Below are 17,233 nucleotides of genomic sequence, written 5' to 3' on the forward strand. Positions count from 1 at the left end.
TTCCGGGACTGTCAACCAAGAAATTTACATGAAAGAATGTTTGAATAAACGTCTGCTGCCTTTCCTGAAGAAACACGGTTGTTCCGTACGGTTTTGGCCGGATTTGACATCTTGCCATTACGGCAAAAAGGCCATGGAGTGGTACGCCGCCAACAACGTGCAGGTGGTTCCCACGGACAAGAACCCTCCCAACACGTCAGAACTCCGCTCAATTGAGAAATACTGGGCTATTGTCAAGCGGAACCTAAAGAAGACCAAAAAAACTGCTAAGGACGAGCAGCAGTTCAAGGCAAACTGGCTTTCCGCGGCGAAGAAGGTGGACAAGGTGGCTGTACAAAATCTGATGGCAGGGATTAAGCGTAAGGCCCGTCAATTCGGATTTGGAAAAGCGGAAGCCTAACTGAATATTTTTCCTGAATTTTGTACTTATTAAACTTGAAAAATAAATTTAATTTGATTTTTTAAATAAACAAATTCACCGATTTACACGCGTTTTCCCTTGACCAAATTTTTACCGTATCACCCTTTAATACCTTTATTTCCTTCAAAGAAAGTTTTTCGATCAAACTAAAAGTTTTTTAAAATACACGCGTTTGAAAGTGCTCGGATTCTAAATGATCATAGTTTTAGAGGAATGTTAACCGAACTTTTGGATACTTGGGTGAACTTTTCGTTTGAACTTAAACAAATGATATCTTAATTAAAAAAATTGTATATTACAGTATGCATTTATTTAAATATGCTCTTGAATTTTATTGGCTTTTCGAATTTTTAAATATAACGAATAGATGAATACACAATTATTCTTTTTAGCGCTCGTACCCCTCTGGGCCTCAAATTTCATTCTTAACACATTGCGGATCAAATACGAGATATCTTGTTTCTATTATGCTGTTGGCTAGAGTGCAATTCTGAGAAGCATAATTCAAATGTCATAAGTTTTATATTGAAATATAAGTCTACGAAATTTAACACAAAAATTCAAATTTCTTGAAAATACTTAATTAGTAGAATTTGTTCCAGTCGTTTCTGAGACATAAAATGCCCAATATAGGTGTTTTCCAAATTAAGTTTCTTTGCGGTCTGTAATTTGTTAATAAACTCTAGGAAAAGGTACAAAAAAACTGGAGGTCTTGCTTTTGATAAACAATACCTAGATGCTTGTGATGTAACTCTTCTCATTTGGTTTATTCACAGAGGATTTTGACCAACTTGGTCAATCGCCTCCTTTCAAAAAGGCTCTTCAATCTAGTTGTGTTAATAAGAATGGTTCAAAGTACTTCCAGGGGATCGAATTTGTGTTTCTCGCCATAATCGAGCTGTGCCCATCTTCAGTCGATATCAGCTGCCTGAAATTTATTGTCAAGCTACTCCACCTACACCACTGACTGTTTGAATCCATCCTAACCATTAATAGTTATGAATCAAATTGCCACAATGGTATTGTGCGCCCGGAGGCCTTTAATGATAGGTTTTGCGTCTCAATCGATTCGGTTGCCCTCCGTTTGTGGTGCGAAACACTCTCGTGATATCATCTCTCCATCTTCATCAAACTGCTGCACCCTGAAGATCGCACGCCCGCCCGTTTAGATTCAGATCTCAATCGCAGATCCTGGTAACGGATCTGTTCTATCGTTGGAAGACAAAATCAGAGAGAAGATTCCGCTGGGGCCTGTCAAGCGTTTGAAGGAATCTCGGATCGATGGCACCGATTAGTGGCAACTTTTGTCGATCTCTGTTCTCAAACGGATATTACACCACATTCTCCTTCCCCACGGAAAGTCGCTTAATGGAAATGTCAAACAGTCTTGTACTTGAGCCTAATGAAAACGCACATTCATAATAGTGGAGCTGCGAAGCGGTAGAGTAGATTAGCATTCCTTTGGATTGCCAATAGAGCGTACTGAAGGTGTGAATCGTCGACGCATCATCAATTATCTACAGACAGGCAGGCGCATCAAAGTTTGGCACCACCATCAGGCAGCACCTGCTGTCAAAAAGCTGTCGAAAGCGACGAACTGTCTGATTTGCAACTTCCGTACAAGAGGCGCGGACTATTCAATGGGATTTGCGCAGCTGAATGAATGAATCAATATCCCTGCCCGCTCGAATAGGTACCACGCTATAAGCTAATTGATCTCCGATGCAAATAGCATAATAAGCTCAATCGGTTGGAAAGACGTGCTTCTCCCTTAAGGTATAGGAGAATTTAAGCAATTAATTTATCACGATGATGCACTTAAACGAAAGCCTTCAGCTGGATCATAATGATCAGATATTTAGGCCACTTGTTCATTCTTGGAACTTTATTAAAAAGCTTTGTGCCAACAAACTGATATGTAACACATTTCTTGGCAGGAATCTTCCTTCTGATTTTTCTTGACAAATGTGTTTACTTATAAATAACAATCATGAGTTTTCGTATTTGTGTGTTGATTCAAAAACTTCTCAAAACTAATGATATTTCGTAATAAAATTCTTAATCTGAATTTAAATTAACTTCATTTTTTTCTTTTTTTCGTTTTTGGAATCACTATTTAGAGTACATTTTCCTCCAACTGGATAAAATTTTTGTCTCCCTTGAGTTTTAGCCAGTAAAACAACATGCGTGAACTTCAATTTCTTTCGAAGGGATTTGATTTCCCTGCTACTATGATTTTGAATAAATGTGAGCGAGTGCAAGAATACGATCACAAGAATTCAAATCAAGATTTGCAGCCTTGCGTGAGCTTGTCGTAGCAGAGGTCATGTAAAATGAGTGGACCGAAAATTAGTCACACTTTACATGGTCATTCCGACTGGACCATTTATCTGATATAATTGCTGTAGGTAGCGATTATGTTGCTTCAAACACCTCGCTAAACGCGCCTCTAAGGGGGTGCTAAAAATGTCGTTGACATCTGTCAATCCGTTGAAAAAAAAACTTTCCTTCTTTTTGCTCGTGGTTGACCTTAGTCCATATGTATGTTTATAAGTCCACCTTAACAAGTGTTGCTAGATTTGGGTTGACCGATGAACTTAATGCTTTTGACACCGTGCAGATTTTATTTAAACGTGGAGGACGTACTTAAGTTTAACATTTTTAGCTTTCTTGCCCATGGGTCAGATTTTCATGAGGGATATATATGTAGCTTGTGTGACCCCCTTCTTTAGACCTAGAGCCTACTTTGGTCCTAAAATACCAAAAGTTGAAGAGGTTGTGTATAAGACACGACCACCAAATTAACGTAGAATTACGAAGCAAATATGACAATACCCGAATAGAATTGTACAATGAAAAAACCATGAATACCATATTCACAAACCATAAATTTTATGGTTTACACAATGCATATTATCGTCCACGATACCGTGAATGCACATTAGCATTCATAGTTTTTGACCATACATTTCATCGTTTTGACGAAAATAACCATGAAAAAGGGGTATTGTTATGCAGCGTGACCATGAAAAAAATAGCGATTTCCCATACGTCCGGAAGCTCAAAAATATGAAGTTCATTGTGATAACAGCTTCCACTTTTTCATAGTAAAACCATGAAAACCCGATGATTTTCATTGTTAAACCGCTGTAATCAAAATTTTTGCTCATGGTGGGGTTTTTGTATTTATTTTCGGTTTTGTCATCATTTTCATAGTTAAGTATTATTAAAACGGACGGATTTTTTAAAACTTTTGATTTATTAAAAAAAAACTACATACATTTATTTATTGTTCGCTGGACCGGTCTGAGGATCACTATCTGGGATTCCGTAGCCGCTCCCGGCATCCATTCACTCGCAATGTGATGGTTTTTTGCTGGAATTTATAAAAATTATAGGTTAAACTTGATTGTCTCTTGTAAATTTCGGTTTCAACTCACCATTGCGTCCATCTCCGAAAACTTCGAATGAATTCTTTAATATAAAAAATACTAGAAAGCTGCCGATTGTGTAGAGGAAAGAAAAACAAAGTGCCGCAGTCATCAAATCTTCCGTACACGAAAAACTTGGAATGTTTAAAATTCTTTTATTATTCACGCTCGGATGTACTTTTAACCATGAAGTACATGGTCACGTTTAAATTCATTGGATAATGAATGTGATACCATGGTTCTGTTCTATTCGGGTATAGAAACATGTCAACTACTTTTCTTCATCTGCGTAGTAGGCCTGAAAAGGACTGTTTGTGTCTCAATCTGCATGCGAATTGCCATGCTACCATTAACCGCCTCATGCAACAACCGAATTTTCGGATTTGCTTAAATCATCCGGGCTGGTATAGGCCGGACAATAGCAGCAATATTAGGCGCCGCTGCCGGGCCAGCCGCAGCAGCAACAGTTACTGGAATTTTGCTAGTTACTAGCAGGGTTGTCAGATGGTTTTTAAAAAAATCTGTATCGGCCTCATTAAAAAATCTGTATTTATCTGTATTTGAACTTAAACGACCAAAAATTTCTATTATTGTTTTTAATGTACACACAAAATTTTCGAGGCCGGAAATTAGCAAAAATTTGCTCAAATTTGACCAGCTAGAAACTTAGCAATCAATTTAGCAAAATTTTCGAACTGAAATTTTAGCAAACGAGAGAAAAAATTAGCCGCCGCAATTTTTGCTCACTTTTTTAGCAAAAACCGGTAGAAAAGAGCCCCGGATCTGAAATTTCAAAATTTATAGTTTTTTCTCTGCTAATTCGAAGGGAATGCTTGATCATTAAATAGAATGCACGAATAATTTCACTTTTAATTTATTTTCACATTTTTCCGGAAGTTCATTTACCACTTTTCGTTGAATTGAAAGTAATTCGTTCCGTTCCTGAACGCACCTTCCGGCGAGCGAAATGCCAAGGGCCGACCCTCATCAACGAATGCACCTGGGTTGTGTCGGATGCAGCGCGTTGACATGCCAGTTGTGGTCACTCTTTATTTCCAGACTGAAAACCGTCGTGTTTACCGGCAGTTGCAACCTGGTAGGAAAAACAAACAATTTGGAATTTCACAATCGGAAAATCGGTACACTTCAAGATCGGCCCTTACCTGTACGCATCCGGTGTCTATTTGACCACCATTTTTACGTTGAACAGCCACCAAACGAACCGCAATCATCGAATTATCGGAACCGCACTGATCAATTTGATTTGTTGTTCTTCTCCCAACTGACGGCGGCTGCTGTCTATGAACAAAGCGGCTAGAAAACCTTACTTTTACTTAAATCTAGCAAGATTAACTTTCTTATTACTAAAATTGAGTAAATTTAGTTTTTTGCTAACTCGAAAGTAAAAAAATATTTTTGCTAACGGAAAGTAACAGCGAATTTTTGCTAAGTGGAGCTCCGAAAGTTTTGTGTGTAAGCTTATCGCTTAATATGCAATTTGGAAATCAGTTTTAATGGTTTTAACGTATTCATTATTCAAAAATTGACAATTGATTTCATTAATTGAACTTAATCTGGAGTGATAAAATGTAAGTTGAAAGTTTTTTTTTGTTAGATGTGAAAAATATTACTAAAGGCTAATTCACTCACACGAGATTAAAACTTGCAATTTTGTTGGCCGCGACATAAGACCCAAACTTTAAAAGTTTGTCACATTTGAGCAGCATTTTGTTGAGCATCCTTTCATTGTAATACACACAACTTTAAAACTATTTTTGTAATTGATTAAATTCGATAGCGAAATTTATTTAATTTTTTATTGATCACTGTCTACGGCAATTTAATGTCATACATACTGATTACTTAATCTTATCTTAAAACTATCCTTACTTACATTGAAATCAAAATATACATACACTTGGTTGAACAATTTACAAGATAAGTCAAACGGGTTATAAAATTCATTCCTACCATAGTTGTTCAATCTCAGAGGCTCAAAACCCCGTAAGGAACAAGGGGGGACATGAAACGGTATCATGCTTGAGATTTAGCACAATGATGTTAAGTTTTAATTCTAAATAATTAACCAAATAACTATGAATGTTATTCTGAATTCAGAATCTCATTTCTGTTTTTTGAATTTTCTCAACCTTATTTCTAAAATCGTGAAATTCAAAAATGTATACTTAAGTACGAAAATTGAACTCAAGTCATGAATTCACATAACACAAGAGAAAGTCATTTTTTGTTCCTATGTTTTAATACTTAATTGATTTTGGAAGATTTTGGGTTCCTAAATTCAAATCAATCAGGTTTTAAATAGAAATTTCCCCAACCTTGCCGAAGTCTACTGTTGCGAGCGGATCGAGAAAAAACGCTGATTTTTGACAGCAGTTTGTACAGCTTCAAAAAATTCAGTTTTCTCTTATATGTTGTCTCGCGCCCGAACAACTTGTTTATTGTAGGCTAAGTGCATGCGCTTCAACTTGTTAACCTCGTTCGAATCTAGCTTTAATAACCTTTATTCAGAAGCTAAACTTCAATCCGATCACGGTCAGACTTCGTAGGTTCTGGTACTGCTTAAACAATCCGTACTTTTAACAGGAATCCTACCGTACTAACCTCCTAGCACTAAGCACACCTAAATTAAACTATTTTTAAGTATTTAAACAAAGATTTTCTTCAACTTTTATAATTTTTACCACTCGTGTTTTCAGTAAACAAATTTTCCACCCGGTCCGTTCGGCTGACGTGAAGAAGAGAGCGAGCGAGACCGCCAATCCTCTGACAGTTCAGGAGAAACGTCAGTTGATCCGCTCGCCACTGAACTGCATTTCACAGCGGCGCGTCGAAAGCGGCGCGTCGAAAGCGACGCTTGCAGTGTTGCCGATGTCAACATCCTCCCCCTCGTGACGCTGGCCGATGACTGCCTTTGGATCCGTGTCACCCATAAGCTCAACATCCAACACTGCCAGTCTACTGACCGATTGCCTTGACAACCCTCTATTTGTTTGCACTACTGCATGGCGAACTCTCCCGTCTACCCCGGGGAATACTTCCAGAACCCTACCTCGCACCCACCCATTTCTCTTAGCTTCGTTCACAATTACAACCAAGTTCCCCACGCCGATCTCCTGAACTTCGTTGAACCACTTCGTGCGACGAGTCAAAGTGGGTAGATATTCCCGGACCCAACGACGCCAAAACATGTCCAGCTGGCACTCTATCTGGTTCCAGATGCTCTTCAGGGCTACAGCTCCATCCACAAATTGCTTGCTCGGTTGCTTTACGCCGTTCGAACTGCCTAGCAAAAAGTGGTTGGGCGTCAGGGATTCAGCTTCCTCGCTATCCAATGGTAAATATGTCAGAGGTCGGGAGTTGACGACTCCTTCAGCTTCTACCACAAATGTATTGAGGCCTTCGTCGTCGAGCTTCCGTCCCGCGCACAAGCTTTTTTCCATGGCCGTTTTCACTGAGCGTACCATACGCTCCCAGCTCCCACCCATGTGAGGCGTTCCTGGAGGTATGAAGACCCACTTGGTGTGAGTGTTGGTGAAGGTTGCTGCTAAGTCGTCCTGAAACTGGCCGATTTGTTGTTCGAGAATGTTGCCGGCTCCACGGAAGTTGGTTCCGTTATCCGAATGGATTTCCAGTGGTGCCCCTCGTCGAACAATAAAGCGCCGAATGCTCATAATGCAGGATTCTGTTGTGAGGCTGTGGACTACTTCGACGTGAACTGCTCTTATGGTTAAGCAGGTAAATAGAGCCACCCAGCGTTTAACCGAACTTCTGCCTCTCTTAACCAGGATTGGACCAAACAGGTCTAAACCGACGTAGCTGAATGGACGTTCGAACGATGCTAGCCGTGCTGCGGGCAGAGGACCCATCCTAGGTACCTGTGGTTTGCACCTGTATACCTTACAATGTTGACACTGGCGGATTATTTTCTTGACCGTTGTTCTAATCTTCGAAATGTGGAAGGACTGGCGAAGCTCGTTCACCACAGTTTCAAAGTTGGCATGCAGGAACTTTCGATGATAGAAGTCGATGATCAGCTCAGTAATTCTGTGGGTCGGAGGAAGAATGACAGGATACCTCACTGTCATGGCGACGTTTTTTGCTGCTCCAACTCGGCTATCCACTCTGAGGACAAAGTTTTCGTCGAAGTATGGTGAAATGTGGTGTAGTTCGCTATGCTTTGGGAGACGATCCTGACCGTTCGATTTCTGGTGAAGATTCCGTCGAAGGATAGATGCCTCCACCGGGTACGATTGTTGCTGCGCTATCCAGAACAGTGTGTTTTCAGCTGCTAACAACTCCTCCTGGCTCAGGTAACTGCTTTCTGCTTCGACGGGATACATCTTAAATCGACGATTTACGTAGCGATGTACATATGCCACAGTTCGCAGTATTCGCTCCCACTTGCTGAATCTACTGGTGTCGATGATCGCTACTGGAGCTACAAACCCAGAATGGAGACAGGAAATTTGGCGTGACGTCTTCAACTCCTCCTCGGTGCTAGTTGGCTTCCTCTGTTGTGGCCATTCGTCTTCGTCTTCTTGCAGGAAATCCGGACCACGAAACCAAGCGTTTTCTGCAGTCAAAGGCGGGCCTTGTCCCCATTTGGTAGCGAGGTCGGCGACGTTCTGTTTTGATGGGACCCATCGCCACTCTGCGATGTTAGTGTTTGAAAGGATTTCCCCTACTCTGCAGGCTACGAACTGGGTGTATCTCCGATGATCGGACCGGATCCATGCCAGCACAGTGCTTGAGTCGGACCAGAGAACACATCGCTTGATTTCGAATGTATGGCCTTCTTCGATGAATTTTCTTAGACGGGTTCCCATTACAGCCGCTTGAAGTTCCAGGCGTGGGATGGACCAATGCTTCAAAGGTGCGACCTTCGTTTTTGCTGCAACCAGTGCACACGCGTACCCCCCGGTTATCTTTGGAACACGGAAGTATCCCACAGCAGCGCAGGCGTCCTCGCTAGCATCCACGAAAATGTGGAGTTGTATATCATCGTAGTCAACACTGTCGAAGTAACATCGTGGAATCTGCAAGCTATCGATAAGCGGAAAACCTTCGATCCAGCGTAGCCATTTCTCGTGCTCTTCGTCTCCCACGACTTCGTCCCATTGCGTACCAGCGCGCCAAATATCCTGGAGTAAGACCTTTCCATGCAACACAAATGCTGCGAGCAACCCTAAGGGGTCGAAAAACGTCATAAGACAGCGAAGTGCCTCGCGCTTCGTAGGTTTACGTTTAGACGACACTATCTCCTGCAGTTCCGGGGCCAAAGCGGTAGAATAGCCCAAGACGTCGTCATGCGGCAGCCAGTGCATTCCGAGCACTCTTTCGGCAGTCAAAGTTGTCTCCAGCTTCAGGGATTTGGGTTCGGAAGAAACGTTTCCATCAAGAGCTTTTACAACTTTCTCACTGTTTGATCTCCAGTCCCGTATGTTGAAACCACCTGCTGCGTGTATCGATTTGATCTCAGTCGCTATCTGTATTGCCTCGGCTACGGTGCTGAAACTTTCGGCGTAGTCGTCAACATAATGGCCGTTTATAATTCCTTCGACCGCGCGAGGGCTTGTTTGTTTGAATTCCTGGGCGTTCCTGTTTTTCACGTACTGGGCTGACGCTGGTGAACACGCTGAACCGAACGTAGCGACGTCCATTACGTAGGTTTCAGGTTTACTGCTTCCATCCGGCCTCCAAAGAAACCGCTGCGCTTGTCTGTCACGCTCGTTGATACGGATCTGGTGAAACATTTCAGCAATGTCTCCGGTAACTGCAAACTCGTACTGTCGGAACCGGAAAAGCACCCAGGGAAGAGGGGCTAACTCGTCTGGACCTTTGAGCAGCATAGTGTTTAGTGAGATGCCGTCGACTGTCGCTGATGCATCCCAAATCATCCGCACTTTCCCGGGCTTCTTCGGATTCACCACAACGCCTAGTGGTAAGTACCAGACACGTCTTGGATCGGAGTTCATTTTCTCATCTTCGGTTATTTGATGTGCATACCCTTTGGCTTGGTAGCTCTCCATTTGCTTCGTCAAATTTAGACGCAGTTCCGGATTCCGAGCCATCTTCTTCTCCAGGCACTCGTATCGTTTAAAGGCCATCGGATAACTGTCGGGAAATTCAAATTGATCGTACTTCCACAGCAGACCCGTCTCGTATCGGTCTCCTTGCTTCTGTGTCGATTCCTTCAGAATCCTGCGCGCTCTCATATCAGCTTCTGACTCGAGTCTCGTAGTAGCATGAATCCCCATGTCTTCCATCTCGAAGTATTCTCTCACTACTTTGTGCAGTGAATCGTCTTGTGAACAGCTACACGCGTGATAGTTCACCTGGACTGCTGTGTGCTCTGAGGACCGACCACCATAAATGCACCAACCCAGCTTCGTCTTCGCTGCCACCGGCTCGTTCGTGCGACCTTGTTTGATCCGAAGCGGAACTGTCATGTGTAAGTTATTGACGCCAATGAGGATCCTTGGCACGGCATCTTTGTAACTGGCAACTGGAAGCCCTTTCAAGTGTGGATAGTTTCTAACCAGACCTTCGTAATCCAGAGATTGAGTGGAGAGTGCAAGGTTGCTCACCGTACGCGCGTCGCTTAAACGCATCTTGTTTTTACTCGGACCAGAAATCTTGATGTCGACAATCTTGGACTCCTGCTCTGTACGCATCATATCGCCGGTCCACTGGAGGCACAAAACCTGTGGTGTTCCTTGTATTCCTAGCTCTTCAACGAGCGAGTCTTCGACCATAGTGAGTGACGACCCTTCATCAACAAAGGCAAAGGTCTCCACTGACTTGCCGTTCCCATGAACCGTAATCGGAAGAATTCGGAACAAGAAAGTAAGTTCCGGACTATGGTGGGCATAGTTGTTTCCATGGGTTGGTGTATGAGAAGTAGATGGCTGTGAAATTGGCACTACGGTGTTAGCAGAATTCCTCGTCGTTGGCTTGTTCTGATGTCCGCTTCCTGAACCAGGTTCTCGTGGGTTTGATGTCAGGTTTTTCGAACGGCCGGAATGTAGGAGCTGATGGTGACGATGTGTACAGCCGTTGACTCCACACCTACCGCTGATACGACAGGACCGCTTCCCGTGGAAGTTCAGGCAATTGCGGCACGCTCCATATCGCTGCACAAGGTTCCACCGCTCGTCGACACTGATAGCTGAAAACCTGTTACAATCTTTCAGTGAATGTTGATTTCGAAAACAGGCTGGACAGAGTTTTTCGGTAGGCACCTGGTTCCGTTCCTCACACTCCGAGTGCACATTCAAGGATCCACGCTTCGGTTTCAGCTTGTCCTCCCTTTTCACAGCTCCGTTGTAGACGGAGACACGGCTCGCAGACTTCGCCACTTTCGTCACAAACGTTGAAAACAGTTTCAGATCCACTCTTTCTTCGAATTCACTAAACTCCACCCACTTGAACTGATAGTCTGGAGGCAGTCGGTTCACTAACTCGTTCAGCAGACTCGGATTTGACAGATGGTCTTGTTGATTGGCGGCATCCAAATGACCACAAAGACTTTGTACTGCAATCCCGAAATCTATGAAAGTCGCAAGCTTATCCGCTTTCGGTGCGGGGACGGAACGAACTTTATCCAGTAGGGCATTGATAAGAAGCTCTGGACGCCCATAAAGAAAACGTAGGGTTTGCATAATGAAAGGAACCGATTCTGGGGTGTGAAGTCGGCTACGGACTGATTCTAAGGCATGACCTTTCAGGCAGCGTTGAAGTCTACCGAGATTCTCAACCGGACTATAGCCGCAAGCTAGCGTAGAGTTTGTAAAGCTGCTGACAAAAACTGGCCAATCGTTGGCATTACCGTCAAAGGTTGGGAGGTCCCTTGGGAAAACTTGACGGGCTAGTAGTTGAGAGGGGGTTGGTTGAAAAGTATTCAGAAAATGGGTAAAATCCGGAAATTCATTCGGGCCTAAGCCGAGTTGTTTTATAAGGGGTGCGAGGTGGTCTATGTTATGATTTCTATCATGGCTCGAATCATTAGCAGAATAATTATTTGCATTATGATTATTATCGTTTCGATAATCGTAAGTATTATTGGTATTGAAGGCAGTATGGTTTGAATTATGTTCATTGGTGGTTTTATGGGCAGTATGGTTGTGATTATGGGCAATATTGAGCGGCATGTATTGTTCGAAAGAAGAATAAAATGGTTCGGCCTTACCTTGAGCTTGATGGAGGGGGGGAGGAGTGGTTACCGGTGGCTGTGTTGATGCGAGCCGTTGCTGGTTGGAAGCCCTTGAAGATGGCACCGGTTGACCCGACGTTGAAGGCTGGACCACCGACGGTATCATCGTCGATCGCTCCGGCCACTGCTGGTAGGGCGGTTGACCCGCTTTCGATGAACGCTGCTCCTCCAATATTTGCTTGTCCCTCGGACCGACCTGCTGCCGTTGAGCCATCGCCGGAATAGGCTGCGCCCAATTTGGGTTGGGTACCGTTGGTTTTGATGAAGGCCTAAGGAATGCCGGTTCGACATTCCTATTCGATGTCTCCTGATTCGGCGCACTGAGCACCGAGCGTGAAGTAATTTCCGGTACTGGAAGACAATAACCAGAACTGGTCGGAGGTGCCAACGCTGGAGCTGATGGTCCCGACTGGTATAGTTGGACCTCTGATTTATCCTTCGCTGTACTGGTGGAATCCTGGACCGTACGATCAATAACCGGCGACCCATAAACCGCGTTACGATCTAGCGGCCCTGCTTTCGGATCTTGCACGTGAAAGATGTTCTTTCGCAGTAATAACGATTCCCATTGATGCATTCCTACCACGGAAAGGGAATCCCAATTCGGCCAGTTCATTCTGGAAGGACCCAGATCCGGATGCTGGACCATACTGCGCCGCTTTGGAAAGGCACCGGTAATCCGCTGGGGGGTCGGTGGCAATTCTTGTTGGTTGGATTCGGTTTGAATCGCGCTGCTATTCGTTGCCTGCTGCTGATTCACTTCGTTGATGGTGGGCGATGATTGTACCCAATCTTGAGTTCTATAAGACCGCTCGATTGTAGTGTTCAAAATCGATCGATCACCTTCTTCTTCTTCTTCGCTGGAAGAATCCTCCGCCTGCATAACGGAGAATCTCTCCGAGACATGCTGTTTCTCGGCCTCTATTTCTTCCAACGTGGCTCTCAATGTCACCTCCCTCGCTTTACGATCCAATGCGCGCTTTTCATCAAGCTGCTGCAGCTGAAGATCACGTTTGCGAGCCCGGGAGCTTTTCTCGGAAGTAGTTGATTTAGCACGAATTGTTGGCTGGCTGGGTACTGGTGAGCATAGTCGGCAAGACCATGGCCGATTTTCCACCGACGGAGTAACTCCCGCACACGATTGATGCCACCAGCGCTTGCAGCGATCACACTGGACGAGATCGCAAATGGAATCAGGCTCCGAGCACGCATAGCAGTTGTATCCCTTTCGGCGTTGGTTCGGTGTAGCAACGGGATTACTTCCGGAAGAAGGTTTCATCTTGGTCGTGTTGAATTTTTTGAAGTTTGTTGCGAGCGGATCGAGAAAAAACGCTGATTTTTGACAGCAGTTTGTACAGCTTCAAAAAATTCAGTTTTCTCTTATATGTTGTCTCGCGCCCGAACAACTTGTTTATTGTAGGCTAAGTGCATGCGCTTCAACTTGTTAACCTCGTTCGAATCTAGCTTTAATAACCTTTATTCAGAAGCTAAACTTCAATCCGATCACGGTCAGACTTCGTAGGTTCTGGTACTGCTTAAACAATCCGTACTTTTAACAGGAATCCTACCGTACTAACCTCCTAGCACTAAGCACACCTAAATTAAACTATTTTTAAGTATTTAAACAAAGATTTTCTTCAACTTTTATAATTTTTACCACTCGTGTTTTCAGTAAACAAATTTTCCACCCGGTCCGTTCGGCTGACGTGAAGAAGAGAGCGAGCGAGACCGCCAATCCTCTGACAGTTCAGGAGAAACGTCAGTTGATCCGCTCGCCACTGAACTGCATTTCACAGCGGCGCGTCGAAAGCGGCGCGTCGAAAGCGACGCTTGCAGTGTTGCCGATGTCAACATCTACAAAACGTTTTGACGCATGCCTCAAGAAATATGAAAGATTTATTTTGTTTATCTAATTTAGGCCAAAATTTCCAGTTTTTGTTTAATTGGAATAAAAATAACAAAACGGAAACTTTTATCACTTTTTCCTCCGAAGCTAAAATTACTCGCAGTCCTCGAGAAAGTCGATGACTGAATTGAAACAATTTTTTTTATGTATTTGTCATGTAGTTTTGCCAGCGCATTAATTTATTGAATGCATTTTTCAACCTATTTTTACTATTAATATCTAAAATAAGAGCTTATATTGCTTGATATTTTTTGCCATGTATTATCGATAAAATTGTAAATCTATTTTTTAAATCCTTACCACATTTAGGACTTACTACGAAGAGTTTCGTCTTAGAAAAATCACGCATAATGTTACACTTAGTAAAATAACTCAAAAATTATAAATACTTATAACATTTTTACAATACTCTGCAATATAATACTCGACACAATAAGATAAAAATATGAATTGTAATACTAACTTCAGTGATTTGCGAGATGTAACACGTTTTATTTCAAGTTCTGTCGATAAAACTTTATTAATGAGTTAATTTAAAATCAGTGCATGGACCGTAAAGACAAATCCTTTTTGCTATCGTTATGAAATATCGAAATTGAATCTCGAGAATTTTTTCCTGTATTTATGAACTTCAACTCCTTTCAATAAGTGTTCTACTTTTTTATTCAGTAAAAGAGTTTTGAATTAAAGAAACTGACGATGCCAACCTAATTGAATCTGAAATTAGAATTTTCTATATGATCCCCAATCTATTTTTTAAACTCTCTTAAAGTAATAATCTTAAATACCACCCTACTTTATAGATATCAAACTTAAGAAGAAGAGATTTTGTACTAATTTGATTATCAAAATTTGTGTACTCTGTTTGAGGGGCTATCATTCGCTGTTTAAAACAATTCAATTATGCTGTTGAGAAAAAAAGACTATTGAAGCTCCTACTAACCTATAATAAATGATAAGTACATGGTTATAGTCGTCACAAAAGCTTACTACTAGAAATTGAAGGTCTGGATAAATTATGTGTGCTGTTGCAAGCATTTACGGTACACTGCAGTTAGAAAGATAAAGATTCAAAAAAAATTACTCAGTTAGCCCATGGAAACCGGTTCATCAACAATTGATTTTATTTTTTTTTCTAAAAAATCTGTATAAATCTGTATCAATGTTTTAAAATCTGTATAAAAATCTGTATCTGTATCTTATCTGTATTGACGTTGAAAAATCTGTATAATACAGAAAAATCTGTATATATGACACCACTGGTTACTAGCAAGAGCCAATCCTCGACCGGGTTGGAGCGGCAGGGACAATTTCAGAACTGTATCTATAGATACCAGCAACAGCAGCAACGAAGAGGGCCGGACGCAAATTGGTCGATTTCGTGCGCTCGGGAAAAGGTCAAACAACAGAATGAGCTTGCTAATTTTGCCGTCTCGTCTTTTATCAACTTTTTCCTCATGCAGTTTTTGTTCGACGCGAGTGGTTTTTTCTCGGGTGGTTTTCGTTGTTGCTGGGTTAACTCCGGCTCTCGCACGAGGGAAGATTTCCGTGCCATCCATATATGCGCTGAATGATTATTGGTGTACCAACACATAGCCGACCCAAAATGATGTACGGAGAAGATGTCCGTCAAAGAGGCGTTTTTCGTGGCGCGAAATCCGTTCGCGAATTTTAATTTGCCCCCCTATAGTGTTGCCGTAAGACGTAATTCTACGTCAAAAACTGGAAATGCTTCTTTTCGCTGTCATAAATTCAAGATATTTCCATATGCCGAGCTCTCATTTTATCTTCATTGTATCAACCGTTATTTGCCATAAAAAAAAATTTGATAGAATTTTCAACATTTTAAAAAATATATTTCCTAGTCAGTGGTAAAACAACAGTTTAATAAGTAGGAGACATTCTCCCTCAGGGCAGTATACTTGGATATTCTTACTTCTGTTCTTCCTGATTTTCCAGAAGGAAAAGACAAAAGATTTTTTGCTGAAAACACTTTGCTTTCAGCCAAAGATCGAAATTTACGGGTGGTACGTAATAGGTTTTAACTAAATTTTAATTTTTTTGAAACAATTTGTAAATGTGGTAATAACTTCAAAAGCTTCTTAAACTCATCTCATTTCTAAGCAAGCGAAAGATTCCTTTTTATTCAACCACGGTACTATGATACCGTGGTTGAAACAAAAGGAATCTTTCGATTGCTGCGATTCAATAGAATTATTGAAACAAGTAGGCTCACAACATATTTTAGAGTCGACTTATTTTATTTACCCACATATGAACGTGATATATTTTGGACTCACATTTGATCGGAATCTTACTTTTAAAAATCATATTGAAGACTGAAGATATTTATTTCAAGATAAGATGATTGAAGTTGGTATGTGTTCGTTCCTTTTATTAAAAAAAACTGTCCAATATACTTGTGTTCATTAAAAACAAAGATATTTAATATAAATGTAATAAATATACTTAAACTTTTTATTCTTTCCTTAACAGGGAATCCAGATTATACCAGTAGAATAAAATGCTTAACTACAAACAGGTGTTCCGTGATCCAGGTGTTCCGTGGTCTAACAGCTGCCCGACTACCCAGCAAACATTTATGAAGGTATAACACAGAAACAACAGAATTATTCAAACAAATATACCAGATGAAAAGATTGTATTAAACTTACCAAAATAGCATATAGCTACAAAAGTGGAGGCGATATATCTACAATGACAAGATTCCATCGATTCGATTTTCCCACAAAAAGTAAAATTAACGAAAAAAAATTTCCCCAACCGAGATTTGAGCTCCAGTCCTCCGAATTGGCTGTCAAATATCTTACCACGATGCCATCTCATCAGTTGATATGATCCACGCTTTAGCTCTTTAGCTGAGATTCTCCTTTTACGAACCGGTCAAAGGAGGAGACCGGATAGAGCGTCAATTTAAGGACCGCCCATTTACCGTAAATCAGTTCACTCAAATCGTAAATGTTGAATTAACATATTCTCATCTTTTTGGAGACATATTTACAAATTGACTAAACTGCTATCCGATTCAACTTTTTTGGGCAAAGCTTGTCGTAAATGAATGATAGAAAATCACTCAATACCAACTTCTTTACGATGGTTATTGAAAATGTTCTGATATTCGATTTGGATTATCATTTCTATTACGATTTCATGTTAGCTGGGTAGGAAGGAAGACATCAAGAGGATTCTAAACAAAGTTCTTAAAATGATTTTGCGCCTTC

General features: G+C 41.6%; 1 protein-coding gene across 1 annotated transcript; it reads right to left on the reverse strand.

The window, feature by feature from the left end:
- Window positions 1-6,656: 6,656 nt before the first annotated feature.
- On the reverse strand, window positions 6,657-13,364 carry LOC129741614 (uncharacterized). Its single transcript, XM_055733353.1, has one exon. It carries the CDS (start codon window positions 13,362-13,364, stop codon window positions 6,657-6,659), a length of 6,708 nt encoding a protein of 2,235 aa, XP_055589328.1.
- Window positions 13,365-17,233: the final 3,869 nt, after the last annotated feature.

Source organism: Uranotaenia lowii, chromosome 2 (assembly GCF_029784155.1).
Source record: "Uranotaenia lowii strain MFRU-FL chromosome 2, ASM2978415v1, whole genome shotgun sequence".
Lineage (NCBI taxonomy): Eukaryota > Metazoa > Arthropoda > Insecta > Diptera > Culicidae > Uranotaenia > Uranotaenia lowii.